Source organism: Gambusia affinis, linkage group LG12, assembly GCF_019740435.1.
Source record: "Gambusia affinis linkage group LG12, SWU_Gaff_1.0, whole genome shotgun sequence".
In the NCBI taxonomy this organism is placed as follows: Eukaryota; Metazoa; Chordata; class Actinopteri; order Cyprinodontiformes; family Poeciliidae; genus Gambusia; species Gambusia affinis.
Genome location: NC_057879.1, coordinates 23,361,854 through 23,383,257, shown reverse-complemented (window position 1 = coordinate 23,383,257; position 21,404 = coordinate 23,361,854). Strand labels below are relative to the sequence as shown.

General features: G+C 37.8%; 3 protein-coding genes across 4 annotated transcripts; all 3 read right to left on the bottom strand.

Annotated features, from left to right (window-relative positions):
• Nucleotides 1-1,590: 1,590 nt before the first annotated feature.
• Nucleotides 1,591-4,896, bottom strand: LOC122840932 (zinc finger protein 544-like). Its single transcript, XM_044133732.1, has 4 exons — nucleotides 4,486-4,896; nucleotides 4,237-4,301; nucleotides 3,759-3,852; nucleotides 1,591-3,393 (listed from the first exon to the last, which is right to left on the bottom strand). The coding sequence occupies exons 1-4, from the start codon at nucleotides 4,691-4,693 to the stop codon at nucleotides 2,390-2,392; spliced, it is 1,371 nt and encodes a 456-aa protein (XP_043989667.1). The 5' UTR covers nucleotides 4,694-4,896; the 3' UTR covers nucleotides 1,591-2,389.
• Nucleotides 4,897-8,114: 3,218 nt separating this feature from the next.
• LOC122840931 (oocyte zinc finger protein XlCOF8.4-like) lies at nucleotides 8,115-18,084 on the bottom strand. Of its 2 annotated transcripts, XM_044133731.1 has the most exons (5): nucleotides 17,583-18,084; nucleotides 15,558-16,133; nucleotides 12,255-12,310; nucleotides 11,564-12,152; nucleotides 8,115-9,158 (listed from the first exon to the last, which is right to left on the bottom strand). In XM_044133731.1, the coding sequence occupies exons 1-5, from the start codon at nucleotides 17,818-17,820 to the stop codon at nucleotides 8,404-8,406; spliced, it is 2,214 nt and encodes a 737-aa protein (XP_043989666.1). In that variant the 5' UTR covers nucleotides 17,821-18,084; the 3' UTR covers nucleotides 8,115-8,403. The 2 variants fall into 2 exon arrangements, with proteins under 2 accessions (XP_043989666.1, XP_043989664.1); XM_044133729.1 differs by having other exon boundaries at nucleotides 11,564-12,310; nucleotides 17,583-18,083.
• Nucleotides 18,085-18,569: 485 nt separating this feature from the next.
• On the bottom strand, nucleotides 18,570-21,352 carry LOC122840933 (zinc finger protein 484-like). Its single transcript, XM_044133733.1, has 2 exons — nucleotides 20,954-21,352; nucleotides 18,570-20,016 (listed from the first exon to the last, which is right to left on the bottom strand). The coding sequence occupies exons 1-2, from the start codon at nucleotides 21,225-21,227 to the stop codon at nucleotides 19,154-19,156; spliced, it is 1,137 nt and encodes a 378-aa protein (XP_043989668.1). The 5' UTR covers nucleotides 21,228-21,352; the 3' UTR covers nucleotides 18,570-19,153.
• Nucleotides 21,353-21,404: the final 52 nt, after the last annotated feature.

The window sequence follows — 21,404 nt, the reverse complement described above, 5'->3', positions numbered from 1 at the left end:
TCTCAATAAAATAAGATTGTAACTGTGAGGTGTATTGTCACAGTTTAACCCCTGGCAATATCAGTTTAAATCAGAGTCAACACAATCTGTTCTTCAGGTCTGTTTAATGTAAAACACAAAGGGATTTCGTGGACGTCGGTATGCTGGCATTAAAACCTGAGAAATGCTTCAGGAGGTCTGAACAGAAAGCTCAGGTGTTACAGGGATAAAACACAGAACAAGGCGTCAGTCTAAATCCTAACAGGAAGTGGCGCTCGTTTACACGACAGAGTAAAACCGTCTCTGTGCAGGTACAGGTACACCTCTGCTGAAAAGTCAGATAAAGCCTTTCAAAAACGACTCACCTGTTAGGACGAGGCTTGTTTATCAGTTTAAAAGTAACTTTTTAAACTTAATGGTTTTCATTTAGCCCTCAATTATGTATTAATAATGTGTTTTTTATTGGTCTCAAGTCAAATTTTAATGTTAAATGTTTTGTTTTCATTAACTTTAAGTGCTTTAAAGTTATCATTGCACCAAAAGTGCAATGATTTTAAAGCTGAAGCTTTAAAAACAAAAATCTGTCTATTTATGTAAAGGGTTTGAGTTGAGTTACGGAAATAAAGGAGCTTCTCAATAACATTCCAATTTATTGTACGACTGTATTTATGCTTTTCAGAGGAGTGAGTTTTGTCCAGTGGAGCAGAGGTTTGGCACAGACATATCACCAAAAGAATACCATCAAACAGTAAAACACGGTGGAGGCAGCATCATGGTGAGGGTTTACTTAACTTCAGATTGAAACAGATTTTTTGTCAAATTGGAGAAGAATTTTAAAAAGAAGGAATGCAGATGAAATTTGTTCTCACAACCTGAAAAAATAGGAGAACTTCTGCAAGTAAAACTGTGCAGGTTGACAAACTGCAACCAAAGAAGACTGAATGTTGGAACTAAATAAAAAGATTCAGAACATTATCAATGCTTGGTTGTAACTTCCTTACCCCAATCAGGTTTATTGAAAGTCTAATTGTGTAAATTTGACCTGAAACATGAAAAAAAACCTTCTAAATATTTTATACAATCTCATTTTTACAGCAATCTGGCTTCTCAGGCAGGAGTGTGTAACACATTCTAGATCAGGGTGTCCAAAGTGTGGCCTTGGGGCCAGTTGAGGGCCTTCCATCGATTTTATTCGGCCCTCAACTGCAGTTGAGGAATGATACAAATTTAGCCGGTTCAGCACAAATAAATAACAGAAACTAAAAGTTTTTATCTGTAATCAGAGTAAAATTATTACAGACATAATTTCCTTGCAATGAAAAATGTTAAGTGGAGCACAAATCATCACTGTGTTTATATCAAAGCTTTGACAACAAGCAGAATTAAGAGTTCACCAAAAAGTTCAGCTTTTAGTTTACTTATAAACTTGACTAAATGGAGCAAACGTGTTGAAACAAATTCTGTTCCTAGAATTGAGAATAAATTTATTCAATTGAGCCCAAAAGAAATTTGAAAACTAAATGCCTGCATTTTAATAGAGCAAACAGGATTTATTTTAAGTTTTAAATCTACAATAAATAACATTCCTTTCCTACAAAAAAAATAAATAAATGAAAAGGACATTTTAGCTTTATTATATTTTTTTCGATGACAAAAGGTTTGGACAGCCCTGATCTAGATTCTCTGTAACAGTCCAAGGTGGAAGGTTTTTGTTTGAGGGTCCCACTTTTTTTTTTTTTTTTTTTTTTGGATTTCTAGCTTCAGACATTTCTCACACAACTCACTCACATTTTTATCATCATAAAACAAAAAGCAGAACCATTCCTACGACGGAGTATTAGGGCCATATTAAGAAGAAATGAAAAAAATAAAAGAATGAAGGCATAATAATCTGAGAATAAAGTCAAAGTATTTTGAGAATTAAAATAATACGAGAAAAGTCATATTACTAAAGTTGCATGAGAATAAAAATACAACTTTATTCTGTCTAAAGTCTCATAATGACTTCATGATATTGGTGTCACCATTATGACAAACTCATGTTATGAGAGTAAAAATGTGGAAGAATAAAATAAATATGAGAATAAAGACAGGATTTCAAGCCATATTATAGAATAAAGTTGTACAAAAATTAAGTCAAAATAATATAATAAAGATATAACATTATGCCTTTAGTCTTGTAATACTATGACATTATTCTCGTATTATTTTGACTTTATCCTTGTATGAATTTATTTTCATAATATTAGAAATTTATTCCCATAAATGTATTTTTGAATAATTTTTTAGTATGGCCCTAATACTCCTAGTACTGTGTCGTAAGCCCAGATGGATTCTGCTCAGTAAAACAAAAACAAACAAGCTGTGGTTCATTGGCTTCTTTCATTTGGTTCTGGCAGCCGCCGGCGCCTCAGCTGTAGGTGTGGATGATCCTGTGTCGCTTCAGGTGGTGCATCATAATGAAAGACTTCCCGCACTGCGAGCAGCTGTAGGGTCGCTCGCCGCTGTGTGTGCGCTGGTGCACCCGCAGGCTGCTCTGCTGCGTGAACCGCTTCCCGCACTGTCCGCAGCCGTACGGCTTCTCCCCCGTGTGCGTCCGGTGGTGGATGCTGAGGTGGGACGAGCACTGGAAGCTCTTTCCGCACACGCTGCACCAGAACGTGCGCTTCCTCCTGTGGCTCTGAAGGTGCAGCTTGAACTGGTGCAGGCGGCTGAAGGACTTACCGCACTGGGAGCAGGCGTAGCCGCGGGAAACAGGGGCGGCGGGTTTCTGGGAGGTGTGAGTGTAGAAGCAGCTGGTGGTGAAGGCGTTAGCCGGCTGGGTGGCGTTCACTCCGTCCTCGGCACCCGCCTCCCTCTGCTGTTCCTCTTGTGGCGGGCCCAGCTGGGCGGCGTGGGAGCTGCTCCTCTGCAGGAACACCTGCTCCTTCTGCTTGTCCTGCACTCCGGGCTGGAAATGCGACAGCTGCGCGTCTTTCTGATACTCGCCGCCGTACACCCCGTTGCACTGCTCCTGGACGCCGGGCGACTTACTGGTGTTGGACGCCATGTTCGTGGCATCCGAATGCTCAGAGAAAGAGCTGGAATATTCCTCCACCACGCTGGAGAAATCAGGAAACTCGGCGTCGATTTCATTCCCTTCGATGATCGATGACCAAAGCTGACTTTCCCGCTCGTCCATGGGATAGTCGACAGCGGTGGGAGTCTGCTTCCCCACACGGTGCTGGCATCCGTCCTGTCTGAAGGACATCTGGTCCTCCTTCTTCTCTGTCTTCACTGTGAACTGGAGGCTGCCGATGTGGACTGGCGGCTGGCCGGAGCTGAACGGGCCGCTGAACTCTGCAGGCTTGAGTCTGGTAACATCTGGATGGATGACCTGCTGGCTCTCCTGAGCAGGATACGGGACAGCATTGCCTGGAAAACAAGACATGAGTCAGCACTTTCTGCCTGCAGAGAAAATAAAGAGAAAGCTAAAGGGCCAAAATTATGTTTTGTGCCATTTTATAGCACAATCAAGTAACTATGCTAACTTCAGTTGTTAAATAATGCTACATATATCAAATATATTTTCAGATTTACAAATGTTTAAAACAGATTGTGTAACTTTTTGGACACTCTGAGGCAGTTTGAACATCCATCAAAAAGAGAAATAACGGCCATTTTAAACATGCCAGCTCCTTACAAAACAAATTAGGTGAAAAACCCTTTTGTGAGAGTGTCTGAAGCATTATTTTTATCTTTATTTTTTGTCGTGGTTGTGTAAAACCAGGTGTACTCACCAATGGCTGCAGCAGAATCACTGATCCACAACGCCTCATCTGGACTTTCTTCCTTAATTGTGAAGGAAACACTGGACCCTTCAATCTCAGGAAACTACAACAACAAAACAACCTGTTAACATATTTAATATGTTGTTGTTGTGAATTACTAGTGTTAAGAAGATTTTTAAAAAACAAAGACTTTTTTAAGCTTGAGACTATGCTTATTTGTTTAATCATCTGGGCCTGAATCAGATGGTTTATATTCACTAGATAGGTGCACTGAATTATTATATCGAGATATGTTTCAATTGGAACTCTAACTTAACATGATTTTAAATAAACTAAGATGAATGTAAAATACTTTACAACAATCCAGGTTGTTCACATTGGGGATTTTTTTAGTTTATGCTTTTTAAATTAATTTCAGCTTTTATACATGTGTATTTTGCTAAAGAACAACATCAAAGTTTCAAAAAACAGAAAAAGAGACACTTACCTTTAAGTCTCTAGCGGGATGTGAAACGTTTCTTCCTAAATCAGTTCCTCGATCCATGTAGTTTTCTAAATGAAAATAAGTGATTTTATTATAAAAATTAGGTCACAGCTAGAACAAAAACATATATATTTCAAGAAAATTCAACTGAGCATAAAGATTTTACAAAAGAAAAATATCTTAACAGGCTAATGAAGTGATGCTACTGATGAACTCGTGCATTGAAGGAAACAATACAGCTGAGCATCTTACCGAATCCCCGCTGCAGCTGCGCATTCTTGCTCTCCATCAGCAGCAGCTTCCTCTTCAGCATCTCATTCTCGCTTTGTTTGCGGGATATTTCCAGATGCAAGAAGGCACATTTGTCATCCACCAGCTTGGAGATTTGTGCCACTGCTGCCTTCACCAGGACCTCCATTATTGAGGATAACTGTGTCTGGAAGGGAGCGCACGAAGCCATGTTCACGGATTTAATGTTGGAAGCAGGTAAAAAAGGTGTAAGTTCCTCCGTTTTTCCACAATGTATCGATAAATTACTGAAAACAAAACATAAGACGACGTGATAGACAAGCTTTACATCCCTGCGTGTTTGTGGCAGCTAGCTTAGAGCTTTCTTCCGTGTGGTGGAGAGCTCTGCCGTAAATACACGAGTAAGAGCGCACTCGAACTTATCGCTAGAGAAAAAGGAAGTTTCCACCACTTTTAATGTCAAGTCAGTTTACGTGACTTAACGACGCTGTAGTTTACTCTTGATACAGCAGTCTAGAAAAAGGGCAATATCTGAGTTCTTTTTTTGTTTGTTTGTTTATTGATAAGCGGTTCCAAAATGTAGGGCCTGGGAACTCTTTGTGGGACAGTAAACACCAAGGTATGGGTCCTGACACAATTCTGTTTTCTATTCTCTACCATATTTACCTGTATTTGAATCGGCTTAAAAGGAGTTCATGGTTTTCAGCATATGTTAAAAGATATTATATTATATATTTTTTATATAAATATATTTCCCTCGTTATTTTTCCCATGCATTCAAATGCTACAGGAACATGTTCCCTCCATTTACCGTATAGAAGTGTGTGTGCCATTAACCAGTTGAGATACAGTAATGTGAATAAGTACAATTATTCTGGTTTTGCTATATTTTTGTCTCACTTTAATCACATTTTAATATCAAAGAAAGATAAACTGAATAAATACAAAATGTAGTTTTAAAATGATAAATGATAGGGAATGTGAATAAAACAGATTTGCAGAGTTTTTGGAAAATATTTGATGAGTCCCTGGAGTGTTTTAGAGCTTTTTTGATATATTGTGAAACTAGACATGTTAAAAATTTGCATTGATTTCCTGCTAAAAATTTGGAAAAAACATGCAAATGCTCTTTTACGTTTTACTACTCAATTTTGGAAAGAGTGTGAGATGTTTTGATGTAACTTTTAAAAGTTTCCCTATATTTACAAAAAAAAAATGCATACAAAAAAGTAAAATAAATTCTATAATATGAATTCAGTTTAGAAAAAATGGGATGGTGTTGCACAAAATAAGGAACAACAATTTGTCCAAATGTATAGAACCACACAAACTTCAGAAATCATCTGATGTTTATTTACAAAATACAAAAAGACATAAAATGTACCATAATCATACTTACTCAACATATTCAACTAACACAAATGATTATCATTGTCACTGTCATGTAAAGACAGTAACTGATCTGATCAGATGTTTACAAAATATAAAATAAGAAATGAGGAAGCATTACAGTTATAAGAAACAATAACACTAAAGAGGCAGACTATGGAATCTGTTGCTATTTAAGTAATTTTTTTTTACCTTTATTTTAACAGAAAATAGCAACTTTAACTGTCACCTGGTACCAACCATAACAAAAATAGAAGAAAATCTTTCATATCAATCAGGCAAAATTTTAATTGTTTGATCAAAGTTTGACACTAATGTCAAAATTTGGACTTTTTTGACAGAATTCTGAGAATTCATTTTATAATTCTGAAATTAAAGTCAGAATTCTGGTGAGAAAACATTAATCGTCCATTTAAATGTGCAAAGTGTAAATATGATGCTGTATTCATGCCATATGCATACAAAATATCTCCACAGTTCAAAAACAGCATTTAGTCTTCATTTTCACATTGATTGAACCCTTAAAACATAATCTCACTTTTCTATTATTACAGGTTTACTACATGATGTTTCCATGGAAACGAATTTAGCAACCTTGGTACACTGAATAAAGTAAGACAAACAGGATTATCTGCTTTTCTCAGTTGGACAGACTTTCACCAGAAGGTAACTTGAATAAAAAATGTTTTACCTTAAAATGTTATAATATAAACACTTCTTTCAACAACAGTTAAAATATGGAAAAACCTGAAATCTGATTCACCAGAAATGGGCTTTACTGTGTTTTTTAACAACACAAACACTGATTTGATTTTAGTAAGGATGCCAAGTGAATTACAATTTAATTCATTGTAAATTAAATTACACACTCCCAAGGTTTTAAATATCCGGTTAGTTTCTCGTATTAAAATAGTTTAAATATAACCTAAACCAACAATAACACATATTCTGTATTGATAATATTTAACAAACAAAGATGAAGCCAAAATAAAAAAGTATAGAAAAATGCACACACTCTCATAACGGTAATTTAGGGCGTTTTTAAACCTGATAGTCCAGTAGAGGTTTGCACCATTTGTTACATTTTCAGCTGATGAGGTTTGCTTTCACACTGCTCTGTCAAACAAACCAAACCCTAAGAGAACCTATTCTTCTCTTCACCTGTAGGGGTGCTACAGCTAGAACAACTGAAGGAAACAATGCAAAAACCTCTGAAGAAGACAATGAATGCAACTTCCTTTATTGCTAGACTCTCACGTTTTTTTCACTGCATTTACCCAGAATGCTCTGCGCTTCCTTCTTTTGACTCCGGTCTGCTTGGCGTTCACATATTCATTTGAACTGCACCAGAGTTCACTTCAACCGAACCAAAACCTAGATTTTTAGGCAGATAAGAATCAACACCTTTGCAAACAAACTAGACTTTCTAAGCAAACAAACTAGAATTTGTTTAAAGAGGACTAAACAGGACTCGTGTGAACGCACCCTTAAAGACACCAGTTACACTAACAGTTGTGTTTTTGGACAGTGGGAGGAAGCTGGAATACACAGAAAGTTGCTTTCTCTCAAAGAAGAAAACTTAATTTAGTCTGTTTCTAACTGAACTGTAATAAACTTTAATATTGAACAATGAAACTGATCAGGAGTTGGACTATTTGTCTTTTTAGATCATTGAACATTTGGACTTGTGGGTGATTCTGGGAAAACTTGCAGATGTAAATAATTGTGTTCTCTCTGGATTGATCAACTACCAATAGCCAAGCAAAAATTTTATCTCAAAGATCATTACTGATGTATTTCCTGCCTCACACTGTATTAAAACACACACACACACACACGCACACACACACACACACACACACACACACACACACACACACAATTACAGAGCAGCAAACTGCCAGACACTTGCTGAAAACCCAGCAATCAAGTATAGTTGGTTTGCATGACTTGGCTTTAACTTTGTTTAGTTTCTAAATGAAGCTTTTTTTTTTTTTTTTTTGGTTTCATCTTTGTTTTTAAAAAATACTAAAAATGTTTTTGTAAACTTAAGGGTACATAAATGGGAGGGGGAGAGGAGAAAATTACATTTTTTATTATGCCCTTATAAAGTTCCATAGTTGAGAGAAAGTGTACTCTCTTTTTGTCACAGCTGCGCAATGGACTCGTATTTCAGGGAATATGTATTTTTTCTTAATTATTTTAGGAATATGGTCTCAAGTAATAAGCAGATGATTCAAAAGTGACTTTGTTTCACCAAAGCTCTACATTTCCAAAAGGTTTCTTGGAAATAAACTGATTTTTTTCTTAATTTTACCAACAAACAAAAACAGACAAAAAGCAGAAATTATGTTGGTAAACAGGAGGTATTAATAATTCTTTATGTTTTCTTTGATTTTTCTTTATAAAAAATATACGATTAAAGTGACAAAAATGTGGCTAATACAAGTAAAATTAATGTTTTATCTTTTTTTCTTGCAGCTGAAAACGGTAAAAGACAGTGAAAATGTACCGAATATAAAACTTCCATATTTATTTAGCATGTAGCTTAAGGTGCAGCTTCAGGATGCTCAGCTGGTTGAAAGATTTCCCACACATCTCACAGCTCAGCGGCTGCTCTGGGAGTTTCTCACACTGATGCTCCTGGAAAATATGGAAACTGTCGAAGCTTTGCCCACAGCTGGAGCAGATGTAGTTCTGTCTGGTGGGGTCTGCGCTGCAGCTCTCCTCGAAGCTGTCTGATGCTTTCAGGGTAAACTCGTAGACGCCATCTTGGTTCACGCCGTCGCCGCCCTCCAAGCAGAAATCCCTCCCAGCCAGATTGTGACTTGGATTTGAAGTCCTTTGCTGCAATCCCACAGCTGAAAATTGATCCTCTTTTGCTTTGTTGTCTATAAAAACCAAATCCTTTGAGGTGAAGCCCTGCTGCTCACTGGCTCCCCCTGCAGGAGAACTGAGGTGGTACTTCACATCTTGTAAAAGTACACAGACTGATTGATCTGGGCCGTCGATGCTTTCCTCCACTGCAGACGTCCACAGTAAACTTTTGTCTGCTGCTGCAGCTCTGTTGTCCGTCCCCACCTGAGACACGGAGAGGAAGTTCTCGTCGCTGGGCTCCAGCTTCACCGCCAGCGGCTCCTCTTTAATGGAGTGAACGTACGCCGGGGCAGGAAACGGCTCGTCCGCAGCTGTTGGCCCGTTACTGGTTTCCATGTAACTCTCCATCAGCTGATTGTCGGACATCGAGAACATCAGGTGATGGGCCTCCAGTATGTCTGTCGTCGTCCCTTTATAATAAAAAAAATTAAATTAAATTAAAAGTTAGCATAAAATCATGTTCTGGATTTAAGGAAAAAAAAAAAACTGAGAAAAGTGTTCTTTATCTGGGTTTGTAGACTTTTCTCACAGTAAATTTCAAAATGTCTCACACACCTAACTGGTATTTTATTCTGTTTGTGTTTATTAGTCGGTTATTTCTTATGCAAATGTTTTCTTTTGTTGATGTTTGTGTTGTTTTTGCTTCTTTTAATAGAACTATGTGTACTGACCTGTGAATTATGGTGTTTTGTGTTTTTGGACAAGCACAAAAGCTGGGAAAACCTAGTAAATTAATCCATTGTGCTAATTCCTGAATATTTATAGCAAATATTCAGTTCCAGTTTATTGGCAGAGTAAATTTCTGCCAAAGAAAAGTGAAAATAATGTGGTAATGTTAATTAACATGCACTGTTTTAATCAAATAAACAAAAGTCTGTTGTTTAATGCTATAAAATATAAGCCAACCTTTTATTTCAATTATGCAGATCAAAAACTCATTGACACATTAGAAATAATAAATATTCATCATTACATTGGAAAAAATCCAAACAAATCATGTTAAAGTAAATTATTTTCTGCTCAATTTAAATGCTTAAACACTATATTCAAAGAAAGTTACAAAAAATCTCTTACAAAATGTTTTTCTAGGTTTTCTGAAGTTTAGTAAATAGAAATAATTTTGGTGATTCCAACTGACCTAAAACAAGAAAAGTTTTGTCTGATTTAATTCCAGACGGTGAGAAAAAATATGTCTATGCTTATTTTGGGGTATGATGGCCAGGAGTGAATTTCTGCTGAAACAAAAACTCCACAAGTTGAACATTTGTGGGGGGGGGGAAGACAACTTTTGAAATCTCACAAATTTTCTAGAAAAAATTTGAGAAATTTCTGAATTTTTGAATATTTTCCACTTTTGAAACTAAGAAAATTTTTATTTTAAAATTTTTATTATTTATTTTTAGCAATAAAGAGTAGAGAAAACTTTCCATGTGCAAACTGTTTTAAATGCATGCCACACTTTTAAGATTTTTTTTTTTTTAAATGAAGTATTTTCTTATGTGAATACTTTTTTAAATGCGCAGTTGGAATAATCAAAATGAAAGTGATTGTTCTTAACTAATGTATAACTAAAATTATAAATCATGTATGTATAAATTATGTATGGCATAAACTGGTATTTTAAAGCATTATTTTTTAAGTCAAAATAATGCTTATTTTTATTTAAAACACAAAAATATTCCAATACAGAACATGCCTAAAATAACCTTAAAAGTAGACTTGCAAACCCATTGTAGCACATTATCTTAGCCGCTCCAGAGAAGGACAAGTGTCCATAACCAAGTTTTTAATTCCTATAATAGGATTTATTTCTTTCTTTTTTAATTTTCTAATTTTAGTTGCCAGCAAGTAAACCTTCCAGTGTTTTTCTTCATGTAAAGAGCCTTGGTGTCATCTTCGGCCAGGACATGTCCTTTAAATCCAACATTAAACAGGTTTCTAGGACATCTTTCTTGCACCTGCACACTATTGCCAAAATTAGATTCCCCAAAGAGTCCTGCAGGGAAACTAGTCCATGCATTTATTACTTCTAGGCTGGACTACTGAGTATCTTTACCACCAAAGGAAACAGTAAAAAAAAAATCCCTCGAATGTTTCAAAAATGCTGTGGTTAAAAGGAAAGCACTTTAAAAACTTTAACCATATTTCTTTTTTTTTCTCTTTGTTGGGACCCATTTTAATCCAGGCTAAAATTAAAACGATTATTCTTGCACATAAAACTCTTAATAATCCAGATCCATCATCAATTAGAGTCTGATTGGTCCTTATTGCTGTTGTGTCCATTTTTATTTGCTTTCTTGAGAAAATCAACTCTTTTGATCAGCCTTCACATCCACTTATAGTTTCAATAATAAATATAAATTAAAAATTCCTACACTAAGCCGAACCCTCCTTCCAATCCTAATTCTAACGGTGCGTTCACACCAGACGTGTTTTGAGAGTCAGGCTCGTCTGTTTTACATTCAAAGTCTATGTGGAGGCGTGTCGAGGACCCACTGCGCCGCATTTTGAACCGTTTGGAGCATCAAACGGGTCCAACGCTCCACATAGACTTTGAATGTAATGTCTTTGAATGCATCATTATGCCTTTTCCATTATTTTACTTGAAAATGGTCTCAACACAATAATGTTATTGTTTTTTGCAATAACTTCTGGGACAATTTAATGTTCAGTAAAATTTGTTGTCATGAAAGGCCTAGAAATAGTTCTAGAAAACATTAAAGTTTCTAATAAAACAATATATTCCCGATAAAAAAAAGAAGTTTATTCTTAGAGAAGAAGAGCTTCAGTTACGTCCAGTCTGTTGAAATCTTACCGTTTCTGTGAGTCTTCATGTGACCTTTGAGGCTGCTCTTCTGGTTGAAGCACCTCCCGCAGATATGGCAGCCGTACGGTTTCTCCCCAGTATGAATCCGCAGGTGTCTCTCCAGGTGTCCGGCTCGCTCAAACACCTTCCCGCAGTAGGTGCAGACAAAGCATTTCTTTGGTTTCAGAACTCGAAACGGCCGGTTTTTCCTCTCGCTGAGGTGGTTGGAGGCCTCTGTCGCGTCTTGCAAGTCGGGGTTACTGGGGACGATGACCGACCCTGAACACCCATAAGGCGTCTGAGGGACGGTGGAGGTTTTCAGCTGCCCGTACATTTTTCCTCGGACGGAAAAGTTGCTATAAGAAGTTTCCTCTGGTGGCTGGAGTAACTGAGTAATGGCAGGGAAGGAAGACATGTTCTGCGACGAGCTGTTTAGAAACTCTGTCGGATTGTTCTGTAACCTGGATGCCCACAGTTGGCTGCCTTGATCCACTGATGTTACGTTTTCACCCATGTTGTCAGCTCTGTTTGTTGCCTGATTGTTTTCCACATGAAGCTGCGGTTGAGTAATATTTTCCTCGACCGGCTCAGATTTTACCTGGACGGATGATGGCAGAACTTCTTCAGATTTTGTTTGGTTATCATTGGTCTTCACCTGGCTAACCTCTTCAGGCCGATGCTGTTCCATACATGGATTCACCTGTGGGATTGGGATTTGTTGGCTCATCTGGATCTCTCCTGGTCTCGTCTGAAGACCTGAAGCACAAAAAATAAAAAATAAAGTCAAAACTTTTACCAATACCTGCAAAGTTAATAAAATGACTGACTGTGCCTTTTAGATGTCTACCTAAAACTGAATCCTTTCGACATCAAAAAAAAAAATTAAGAGCATGTAAAAAAAGTGCCATCAAAAATTTTAACGCTGTTTGTCAATTAACTGAATTTTGCAGAGTTTCACCCTCATGAGGCACTTTTCTTAATCTGGTTTAGATCAATTAATTTCTATCAACAGATTGTTTCTTTTGTGTGTGCCTTATTTTGATTTATATATCAACTCATCACAGTTAAAACTAGAGTTTATTGATTTATTCCAGAAAGATTCAAAATATAAAACACCTCAGAAAGAACATAGTTGTGCCCCTCTGGGGCACTAAGAATATTTAATGATTTTTTTGGATATCTTCACCAATTCCAAAAATATTCAGGTGCAGCTCTACGAAACTGACAGCAGCAAATGATTAAAGCCAATATAATAATTGAGAGGACTTACGATTCTAAAGTCATCTACTACAGGAGAAGGAAAACGTATGGAAAATGTTAAACACGTTTAACAGGTTAAAAGTTAAAGTAAGCCAATACAAATAAGTATTGATCTAACAGGTCATGATAAATGTAGGACATGGTGAGTCCTACAGGAGACCCCCACCTCCTCCTGATAAGAAACAAAACAATATTTGCTTAAGGCTGCGCCTTAGAAAAATGACAAACCCTCTGGGAAACACTGCAGAGGCAATTTGAGTCTGGTCTGAAAATATACAGGCTTAGCAGAACTGGAGATGTTTCTCCATGTGTGCTGCATATAAATTAATTTTTACAGATTTGATTGTTCAGAAAATCTTAATTAAATGTTTTTAACATGTAAAACTTGTAAAATCGTCCTTTAAAAAAAAAACTACTGAACTGTAAAGAATTTCTGACTCCTATACTGAACTTAGAAATGGAGGACGTAACTTCATAACACAACTGAGAAAGAATAAAAACTTTTTTGTGATTTGTGCACGCATAAATATTATAGACAGACAGACAAATATATATATGTATATATATATAATTGGTGCTTTAATCTTCACAACAAGCACTATCTTAAAATAAAGACATTAAAGTGACTGGAAAGGTTGGCAATTTTGTCTTAGGAAAATCTACCAGATGCACTTTTGCTGCATATTATGAGTCAAAGTCAGAAACCTTCACCTAAACTTCACATCAAAACACTAAAATATTTAGACCGGTCCAGACTAGACAAAAGCGACACACTAGGTTTTTCATCGGGAGTCTAAAATTAGGAGGCAAGTTAGAACTGCTCCACATCTTAAATCTGCTTCAAACAGAGAAGAAAGTCTCAGTTTTCCAGTTAAATATAAATGCAGCATGCTGGCAGAGGCTCAGTGATACAGAAATATGTAATCCTCCCTAATGCAGTAAATCAGGCTCTTTATTTTTTAATATCTTATTCCTCGTATCAAAGAGGAAACTGCCTGAGTGAGCTCTCACTGCAACGTGACAGTTTAGATCAAAATCAGAGAAAAAGGAAACTGAAAAAAACCCAAAACATCCAATTGTTACACAAACTCCTTCAGTCTTCCAGTGAGGGAAGATATGACTGTTTTTTTCTACTAAAGTGTTTCCAGAGCTATCTGAGCTGGTGATAACTGGTTATACACAAACAACCCAGCAAAGAACCGGTTGGTTTTTCCGCGGCCACAGAGCCAACACAAAGCCACATCATTACGTCATATTGAAGGGCCTCTCCATGTTTGATCCTCCCACTGGTGAACACTGAGTTTCTGCAGGGGCCACAGCGCAGGGAGACAAATTATGGTAAAGCAGGCGGGCTTAGAAACAAGAGCTCAACGTCTGGATAATGTCTGAAAAATGAGCTACCAACTGTAGCAGGATTAGGACTGGAGAAATAAATCAAAAACATCATATATCATGGCAGACAATCAGCTCAATATTTAGAATATCTACTGAACTCCCATCCAAAACTGCAAAGCATTCTGGGAGATGTAGCCAGAGGAAAGTCTATAGCCGCTCAACCTAAGCAAGATTGCTGGCATCAACTAACTCACTCTCTTTTTGGCTACCTAGCAACTTAAATTCTTTGGTTACCTAGCAACAACCTGTTGAGTAACTTGCGCAGCAGCAGGTAAAGACAAATCAGGCTCTTTATTTAGATGGAATAAAAACTGTGGCTAAAACAGGGTCACGCCACAAACGCAGCAGTATTTCAGATCTTTATAACAAAAACAAGAAAGGTTTATATTATGATACGTTTCTCAGACATATTGTCCAGCACTAAGCAGGATTTATAAATATTGATAAAATATGAAACTGTGCCGATAGAATGATAAACAGTACCAGGAACTGGCCAATGTGTTTACATTATTTATTGCAACCTGGGCTGTTAAAACAAAGATGATAAGAGACAGTAGCTGTGTTTCCACTGACCATGAAGTTACACAAACTAGAATTACAAAATTAGATTAGCCTAATGGAAATGCCAATTTCGAAAAAACATTCTTTGATAAAAAGTTTTTACATTAGAATAACGTGGTTTTCCTGGACTTGGAGAAACGTTCCCTGATTTCAAAACGTTGGCCAGAGTGGTGCTTCTAATTCCAGTGTCCTTTAGAAATGCTGTCAGCCTTATAAAACATTTACAATCAGACAAATCTTGTCATGTACACTAATAAACTGCAATTCTCCTTTGAAACTCAGTTTGCAACTGAGCAAATATTAAACATTTACTGTAAGAGAGAGCTGTACAGTGTGTCAAATCACAGTCATCTTGGCCATCTCTCAAAGGCAAATGATGCAATATTTCATAGGCAAATATATTTCAAGTGCTGTGCATTAAGACTATGTATGCAAATGACGTATTTAGCCAGCTGGATGTACTTTCACTGCCTTTTATCCCAACACCTGATGCAGATTTCAGTGGTCGGGATGCTAACGCTAAAGATAAGAGGAGAAAGTGAACTGAGAAGTAAACACAACCACAGAGAGATTTAAAATAATATCACATGGCTTTCTGTTAACCCTGTGGCTTATTTTTAATTTTCTTAATAATAGCTGTAACATGACCAAAGTAGTGGTAAAACAGCACTTTGTGTAACTCAGCTGTGATTGCCTTGTTTGTTTTTTTTTCATTTTATACCCCTTACTGGGTAAAGAGAAACTAACAGAGGAAATTTACTTGAGTTCAAAGCTCAGTTATACTTGCCTCTTCTGTGAATCTTCATGTGCTCCTTAAGGCTGCACTTCTGGTTGAACCGCCGTCCGCAGATCTCACAGCGGTACGGTTTCTCACCCGTGTGAATCCTCTTGTGCCTCTCCAGGTGTCCGGCTCGCTCGAAGCACTTGCCGCAGTACGGACAGATGAAACCTTTCTTGAACATCAGCCTCTTCACAGTCCGCCTGCGCACGGTGTTCCTGTACTGGTTGTAACCCAGCAGGCCGCGGCTGAAGGGGCTCTGTGGAAACCCGCCGGAGCTGCTGCAGGACAGAACAAGCCCGCCATCCAACGAAGGCTCAGAGAGACACGACAAGGAGTTCTGACCTAGAGTTAAGTATTCAGAGCTGCTGCCTCCAGCCTCCTTTGGCACCCCTGGCCTCCACTGCCCCCCTCCATAGAGAGACCCTTCAACTGGCCTGTCCAGCTGTCCTCTGCTGTCCTCGTTTCCCTCCTTCACAAGTTCACCTTTATTTTGTGCTTCAGGTACAGATGACATGCTGTGGTTTTCAACAGAGGGAACCTTCTCAACCAACATCTTCTCATCTCCAACACCCCTCTGACTTTCTGCGGAAAAGACGGGAATCTTTATTAAAATTCACAAACCCAAAAACAGTTAGCTGGATGATGATGATGCAAAACAATGACGGTGCAACAAGATCTTGCGATATTAAAACATCCAAATATTTCTCGTTTGAGGTAAATGCTATTTCATGAGTACTAGCCACCTGCGGCCACTATGACTTTACCAGAAGACGTTTGAACAGAACTACACTTAAATCATTAGTTTGTCAGCATTTTGGGTTTCCAAATGCAACAGAGTGACAGACAAGACATAATAAATGTGTAAGTATTCCAAGATGTTTAGATGCAAAAAGAGGTAGAAAGCATTGCTATAGCAACTGCTGGATGGATTTTAATGGTACATTAAGCTATAGAAAAATCACAACACTCCATCAGTTGCAACTGGTGAAATGTCAGACAGTAGACCATAGTCTGAAAAGATGAAAATAAATCAGAAAATGAAGGATCAGTATGTTAAATTTGTTGCAAAACCTATGAAAATGCCAAATAAAGGCTTTTTGGAGCATAAATTTGATCTTTGAAGTTTTCCTGACAGTAATATTAAAATCTCATCCAGTCTTGCTCTAATAAAATCAGTATTGTGTCTCGTCTTGTGAGTTTTAGGAATTTTACATCCCTACAAAACAAATATTATCCTCATTACTGGTCTATTGCAACATTATGATGCAATAAACCAGAATTTGTCAGAATTTGAGTTACATTTTGGAAAAACCTGGTTTATTGCAATTATATGATGAGTTTTAGGGTTATTAGGATTTTGATTTTCTTCTGATTCTTCGCTGCCATGGTATTTGGGCATTTATCATATCATTTATTTATTGTGATAGATTTCACATGATAAAATTTTGATTCCCATCCAATTAATGATGTCTAAATCCATTAAAGCTGTCCATATTGTTGGAATTGTTATTTTTAAATTTTTTCTTAAGTGTTTTCTCAATAAAAGTATTATCAATAAATAAGAAGATATGATTAAATGCAGTTGTGCAGATAAATGATAAAAATCACACGTCTTTATTTGATAAAGCACAATTACACTAACAATACAGTCAGAGAAACTATGGATCAAAGCATCTTTGAGTGCTAGAATGGCATAGTCAAAGTCCAGGCCACAATCCAAATGAGAATCTGAGGCAAGACTTGAAAACTGCAGTTCACAGATGCTGTTTTTGCAAAGAAGAATGCGCAATTCCTCAAATCTAAGTAATCCAAATGAAATACATGGAAGCTTTTAAAATTAATGGGACACTCGGTGAAACGAGAACATCTTGACCCAGAAATGTAAATAAAAACGGAGAATGCTTGGTTTCATCTAGCTTATTTATAAATCATTTCGCAGCTCCGTAATGTGTTTGTGATTGTGTTTCTGTCTCAAGCGGACATCTTAGTGTTTTTTATTTTACGTGTGTGGGGTTTTTTTCTGCAGCTCACCGTCTCCTCCGCGGTGCTCCAGCCGGTGGGTCTCCGCCTGGCGCGCCGCCCGCAGCTCTCCATGCAGGACCTCCATGCTGCTCTTCAGCCTCTCGATCTCATCCTCCCGCTGGCACATCTCCAGCCGCAGCACCACCATGCCGTCCTCCACAACTTTGAAGATCTCTGCCACAGCTGCTTTGGCCAGGGCATCAACCACCGAGGCGATCTGGGAGCGCAGAGCCACGCCGTTCAACATGATGAACCAGCCAGTCCCTGAAAAATTTGTCTAAACTTTAAAAAACCAGGAGGGCGGAGGAACCGTTGGGCTTCAGCGGGTTTCCGGCTGGCGGTAACAGACAGTTAGTTAGGCCCGCTGAGCGCTCACACGCTCCATCTCTTTCCATTTGCTCTGTTTGTGGTGTTTATGAAGCCAGATTTTAAGCTAGCAACAGTTAATTGGTGCCGTAAGAAGACATAAACAACGCAAGCCCTTGTTTTACGGAAGTGATGACATAAAAAATACCGTAATAAGTGGAAGAAAGGCGCAGGTTCTTCTAAACTACCTTAGGTCAGGAATCGTTAAAACGCACTTGGCAACCAATCCCTGAGCATCCCAGATTTATTTGATTTTGAATAATTTTTTTTCACAATCATGTTTTAAATTTCCACAAAAATAGAAATCAAATATGTAATTATGTCACTGATTAAAGTTGATATCCAGTCAACTAGATAACAAAAGTTATAAAGCGCTTCATTAGAATTTTGACAAATTTTATGCTTTTATATTCTGTCTTAATCCATAATCTTATTTTCTCTCCAGTTTCATTTACAAACTATTATTTAAAAGTGTACATAGGAACCAATTATCTTGTAATTTTTGAGATACTTTCAAATAATTGTAAATAACTAATTTGTAATTATAGGTAGGACAAATTAACTATAAAAGATTTATTCAATTTCCAGGTAATTTTTGTAATTCAATTCAAAAAAATGTATTCTACAAGAAGTAATAAAGTTCAGGTATTTTATGATTTTGACAAATATCAAAGAATAAAACTAAAAAAATCAGTTTAGCAGAAAGGTTTAATATAACCACTTAGAAAAAAGATGATCTCTCATCTTTCCCATTTTATTCTAACATACGTTTAAATAAAATGCACTGCCATGATTGATGCAACTCAGCAGAAACCCCCAAACATGTAACTGATAATAAATATTAAAGAGGAAAAACTCAACAAAAAAAAGTTTATACTGAGAAAAAAAACAATAAGGAAAATGTTGTATGAAGCACAAAATATTTTTATTGAAATACGTGTAAATTTAAAGCCATTAATGGGTGACATCCAGACAAAACAATATTTTCATTTATTAAATTTGCTTTAAACACAAGACAAACATTTAAAAAATCCCTTTTATCTAAAATAAATCAGCATTTTGCTCAACATCCAAACAAATTTCTTAAACGGCTGGAGATTTATTTTCCATGCTTTAATCTGAAACACATTTTTGCCTTGTTGTGGATTATAACGATTAATAAATACATTTGTGAAAGTTTTCCCTTTGATGCAACGGTTCAAACAATATTGGTGCTACCGTCCACGCAGGTGGATCACCTGGTGGATTTTGAGGTTTCCCAGCACGGTGAAGCTCTTCCCGCACTGCCTGCAGCTGAACGGTTTCAGCCCACTGTGGAAGCGCTCGTGTCTCAGGCAGTTATCCTGCCTGGAGAACTTCTTCCCGCAGATGCTGCAGCTGAACGGCCTCTCCCCCGTGTGGACCCGCTGGTGCGTCTTCAGCCGGGTCTTCTGTGTGAACGACTTCCCACATTCGAGGCACCTGAAAGGTTTGGAGGCCTGGTGGGTGCTCTTGTGCTCTTCCAGCTGAGACAAGCGGAGGAAACTCTTGTTGCACACAGAGCAGATGTAGACACTCTGATTCCCTCGCCACATGGTCATAAGCCTTTTTGTTCTGAAGTTAATTTTCCTGTTGATAATCTCTTCATTTGATCCAGAGGATTCTGCCTGTGTATAAAGTGAAGCTGCTGACGGCCCTCCAGACTCCATACAATCATCCCGAACGACACCAGGAAGCAAATCGTCTTTATAAACAGACTCAACAAGCACAGAGAGCTCTTCTTTCACCGCCGGTACATTAAAGCAAACATCTTCTCCTTCCTTTCCCGAAGGTAAATATGTACTTTGCATGTCATTAGATGGAAACATCTGTGATTGCTCCTGAACTGCAACAGAGCTTTTCTCAAACACTCCAGAAGCCGGCCAGATGGGGTCGCCTCGATCCGGTACGTCCGTTGCTGCATGCTCGGTTGTTTCATCGAACCGAAGTTCACCTTCTGGCTCTTGCTTCACATCGGGACTGATGTGCGTCTCGTAGAATGAATCAGCAGTTTTTAGTTCAGGATAATCCCCGACAATTTTAGGATGCTTCTCCTTATCTGCAGCCAAAAGAAAACAATCGCATAATGTGCTTACATTCTGAAAATGTTCAAAACAATAAATCCAGCAGAACCTTCGCCTATGTTCACACAGCAGGTCTTCATGCTCAGATCAGATTTTTTGCTGAAGTCTGATTTTATCCGTATACCAACTGTAAAGTACGGAGGTTGAAGTGTCATGTTTTGGGAATGTTTTGCATAAGCCTGTTGTAATAAGCAATAAAACAATTAATCGCATGACAAATGAAAATGATTATTGAGCTAATTTTTCTCTCTTTCTACCAAAAACTGGATGATAAAACTCCTCAGGCTGGTGTTTTGGTCTTAACTAGTCCTTTTCAACAGCAGTTTTTTGCTTACAGAGACTTTACAATTGATTGTATTTGTTGTTTATTAATGTTGAATAATCAAAATGTCTTCCAGTTCCAGTATTAGATGATCATTAGAATTTCAAGATTATTTTATCTTTGAGAATTTGTTATTGCATTATTATGCCATTCCCATTATATTACTTGACAATAGTGTGAAAACAATTATATTATCTTTTACTGCAATAACTTCTGGGAATATAAATATCATACTGCAAAATGTGTTATTGTGACTTTGCAGCAACAGTACCTGCCCAGCTCAACAACACTGAATCCACCACGTTTTATCATCAATCATGCAAGAACTTCCTCAACCATCTCACAGCTATAAACGAGGGAAGGACAAACTACTCAAACCGACTACAAGTAGAGCTTCGCCTTTAATTTCTAATATGTGTAATTATTAAAATAATTAAACACGATATAGCTTTAGACGAATTTAACCGGAAGTTAAAACAATTACTTTACCTAATGTACTTCTAAGGTAGAAGTTAAGAAGACCTTTTTTTAGCAGTTATCGGTCTGAATTGACGACATTTTGAATGTAGTTTGGTGTCACTTCCTCTCACCTCTCCACGGTTCCTGATCCGCCGCCGCTGCGGTCTGCACTTGTTTCTCGGCTGTAGCTCGCCTTGCAGCCGCTTCCTGAGCTTTCCGGAGCTCAGCCTCCGTCCTCTTCAGGTTACTCCGGAGCTCCCGTATCTCACTGTCCCTCCTGCTCACCTCCAGCCGCAGAGCCACGCTCCCCTCCTCCACCAGCATCGTTATTTCTGCCACCGCAGCTTTGGCCAGAACATCCATGATGGCGGCCACCTGCGTACTGAAAGCTGAAGGAAAAGACATCCCGCTGGAAGAGTTTAAAAAACTCAACAGAAGTGAAGTTTTGGCTTCCTGTAAAGATGAGAATCAGCGTCCCATCTGTTTTATTTTGATTTACTTCCGGTAAATTCGAAGCCGGAAGTGAGGTAGACATCAGTAACCGTAAAGCCTCTAATATAAGCGAAATGTTCGAATGCCTCG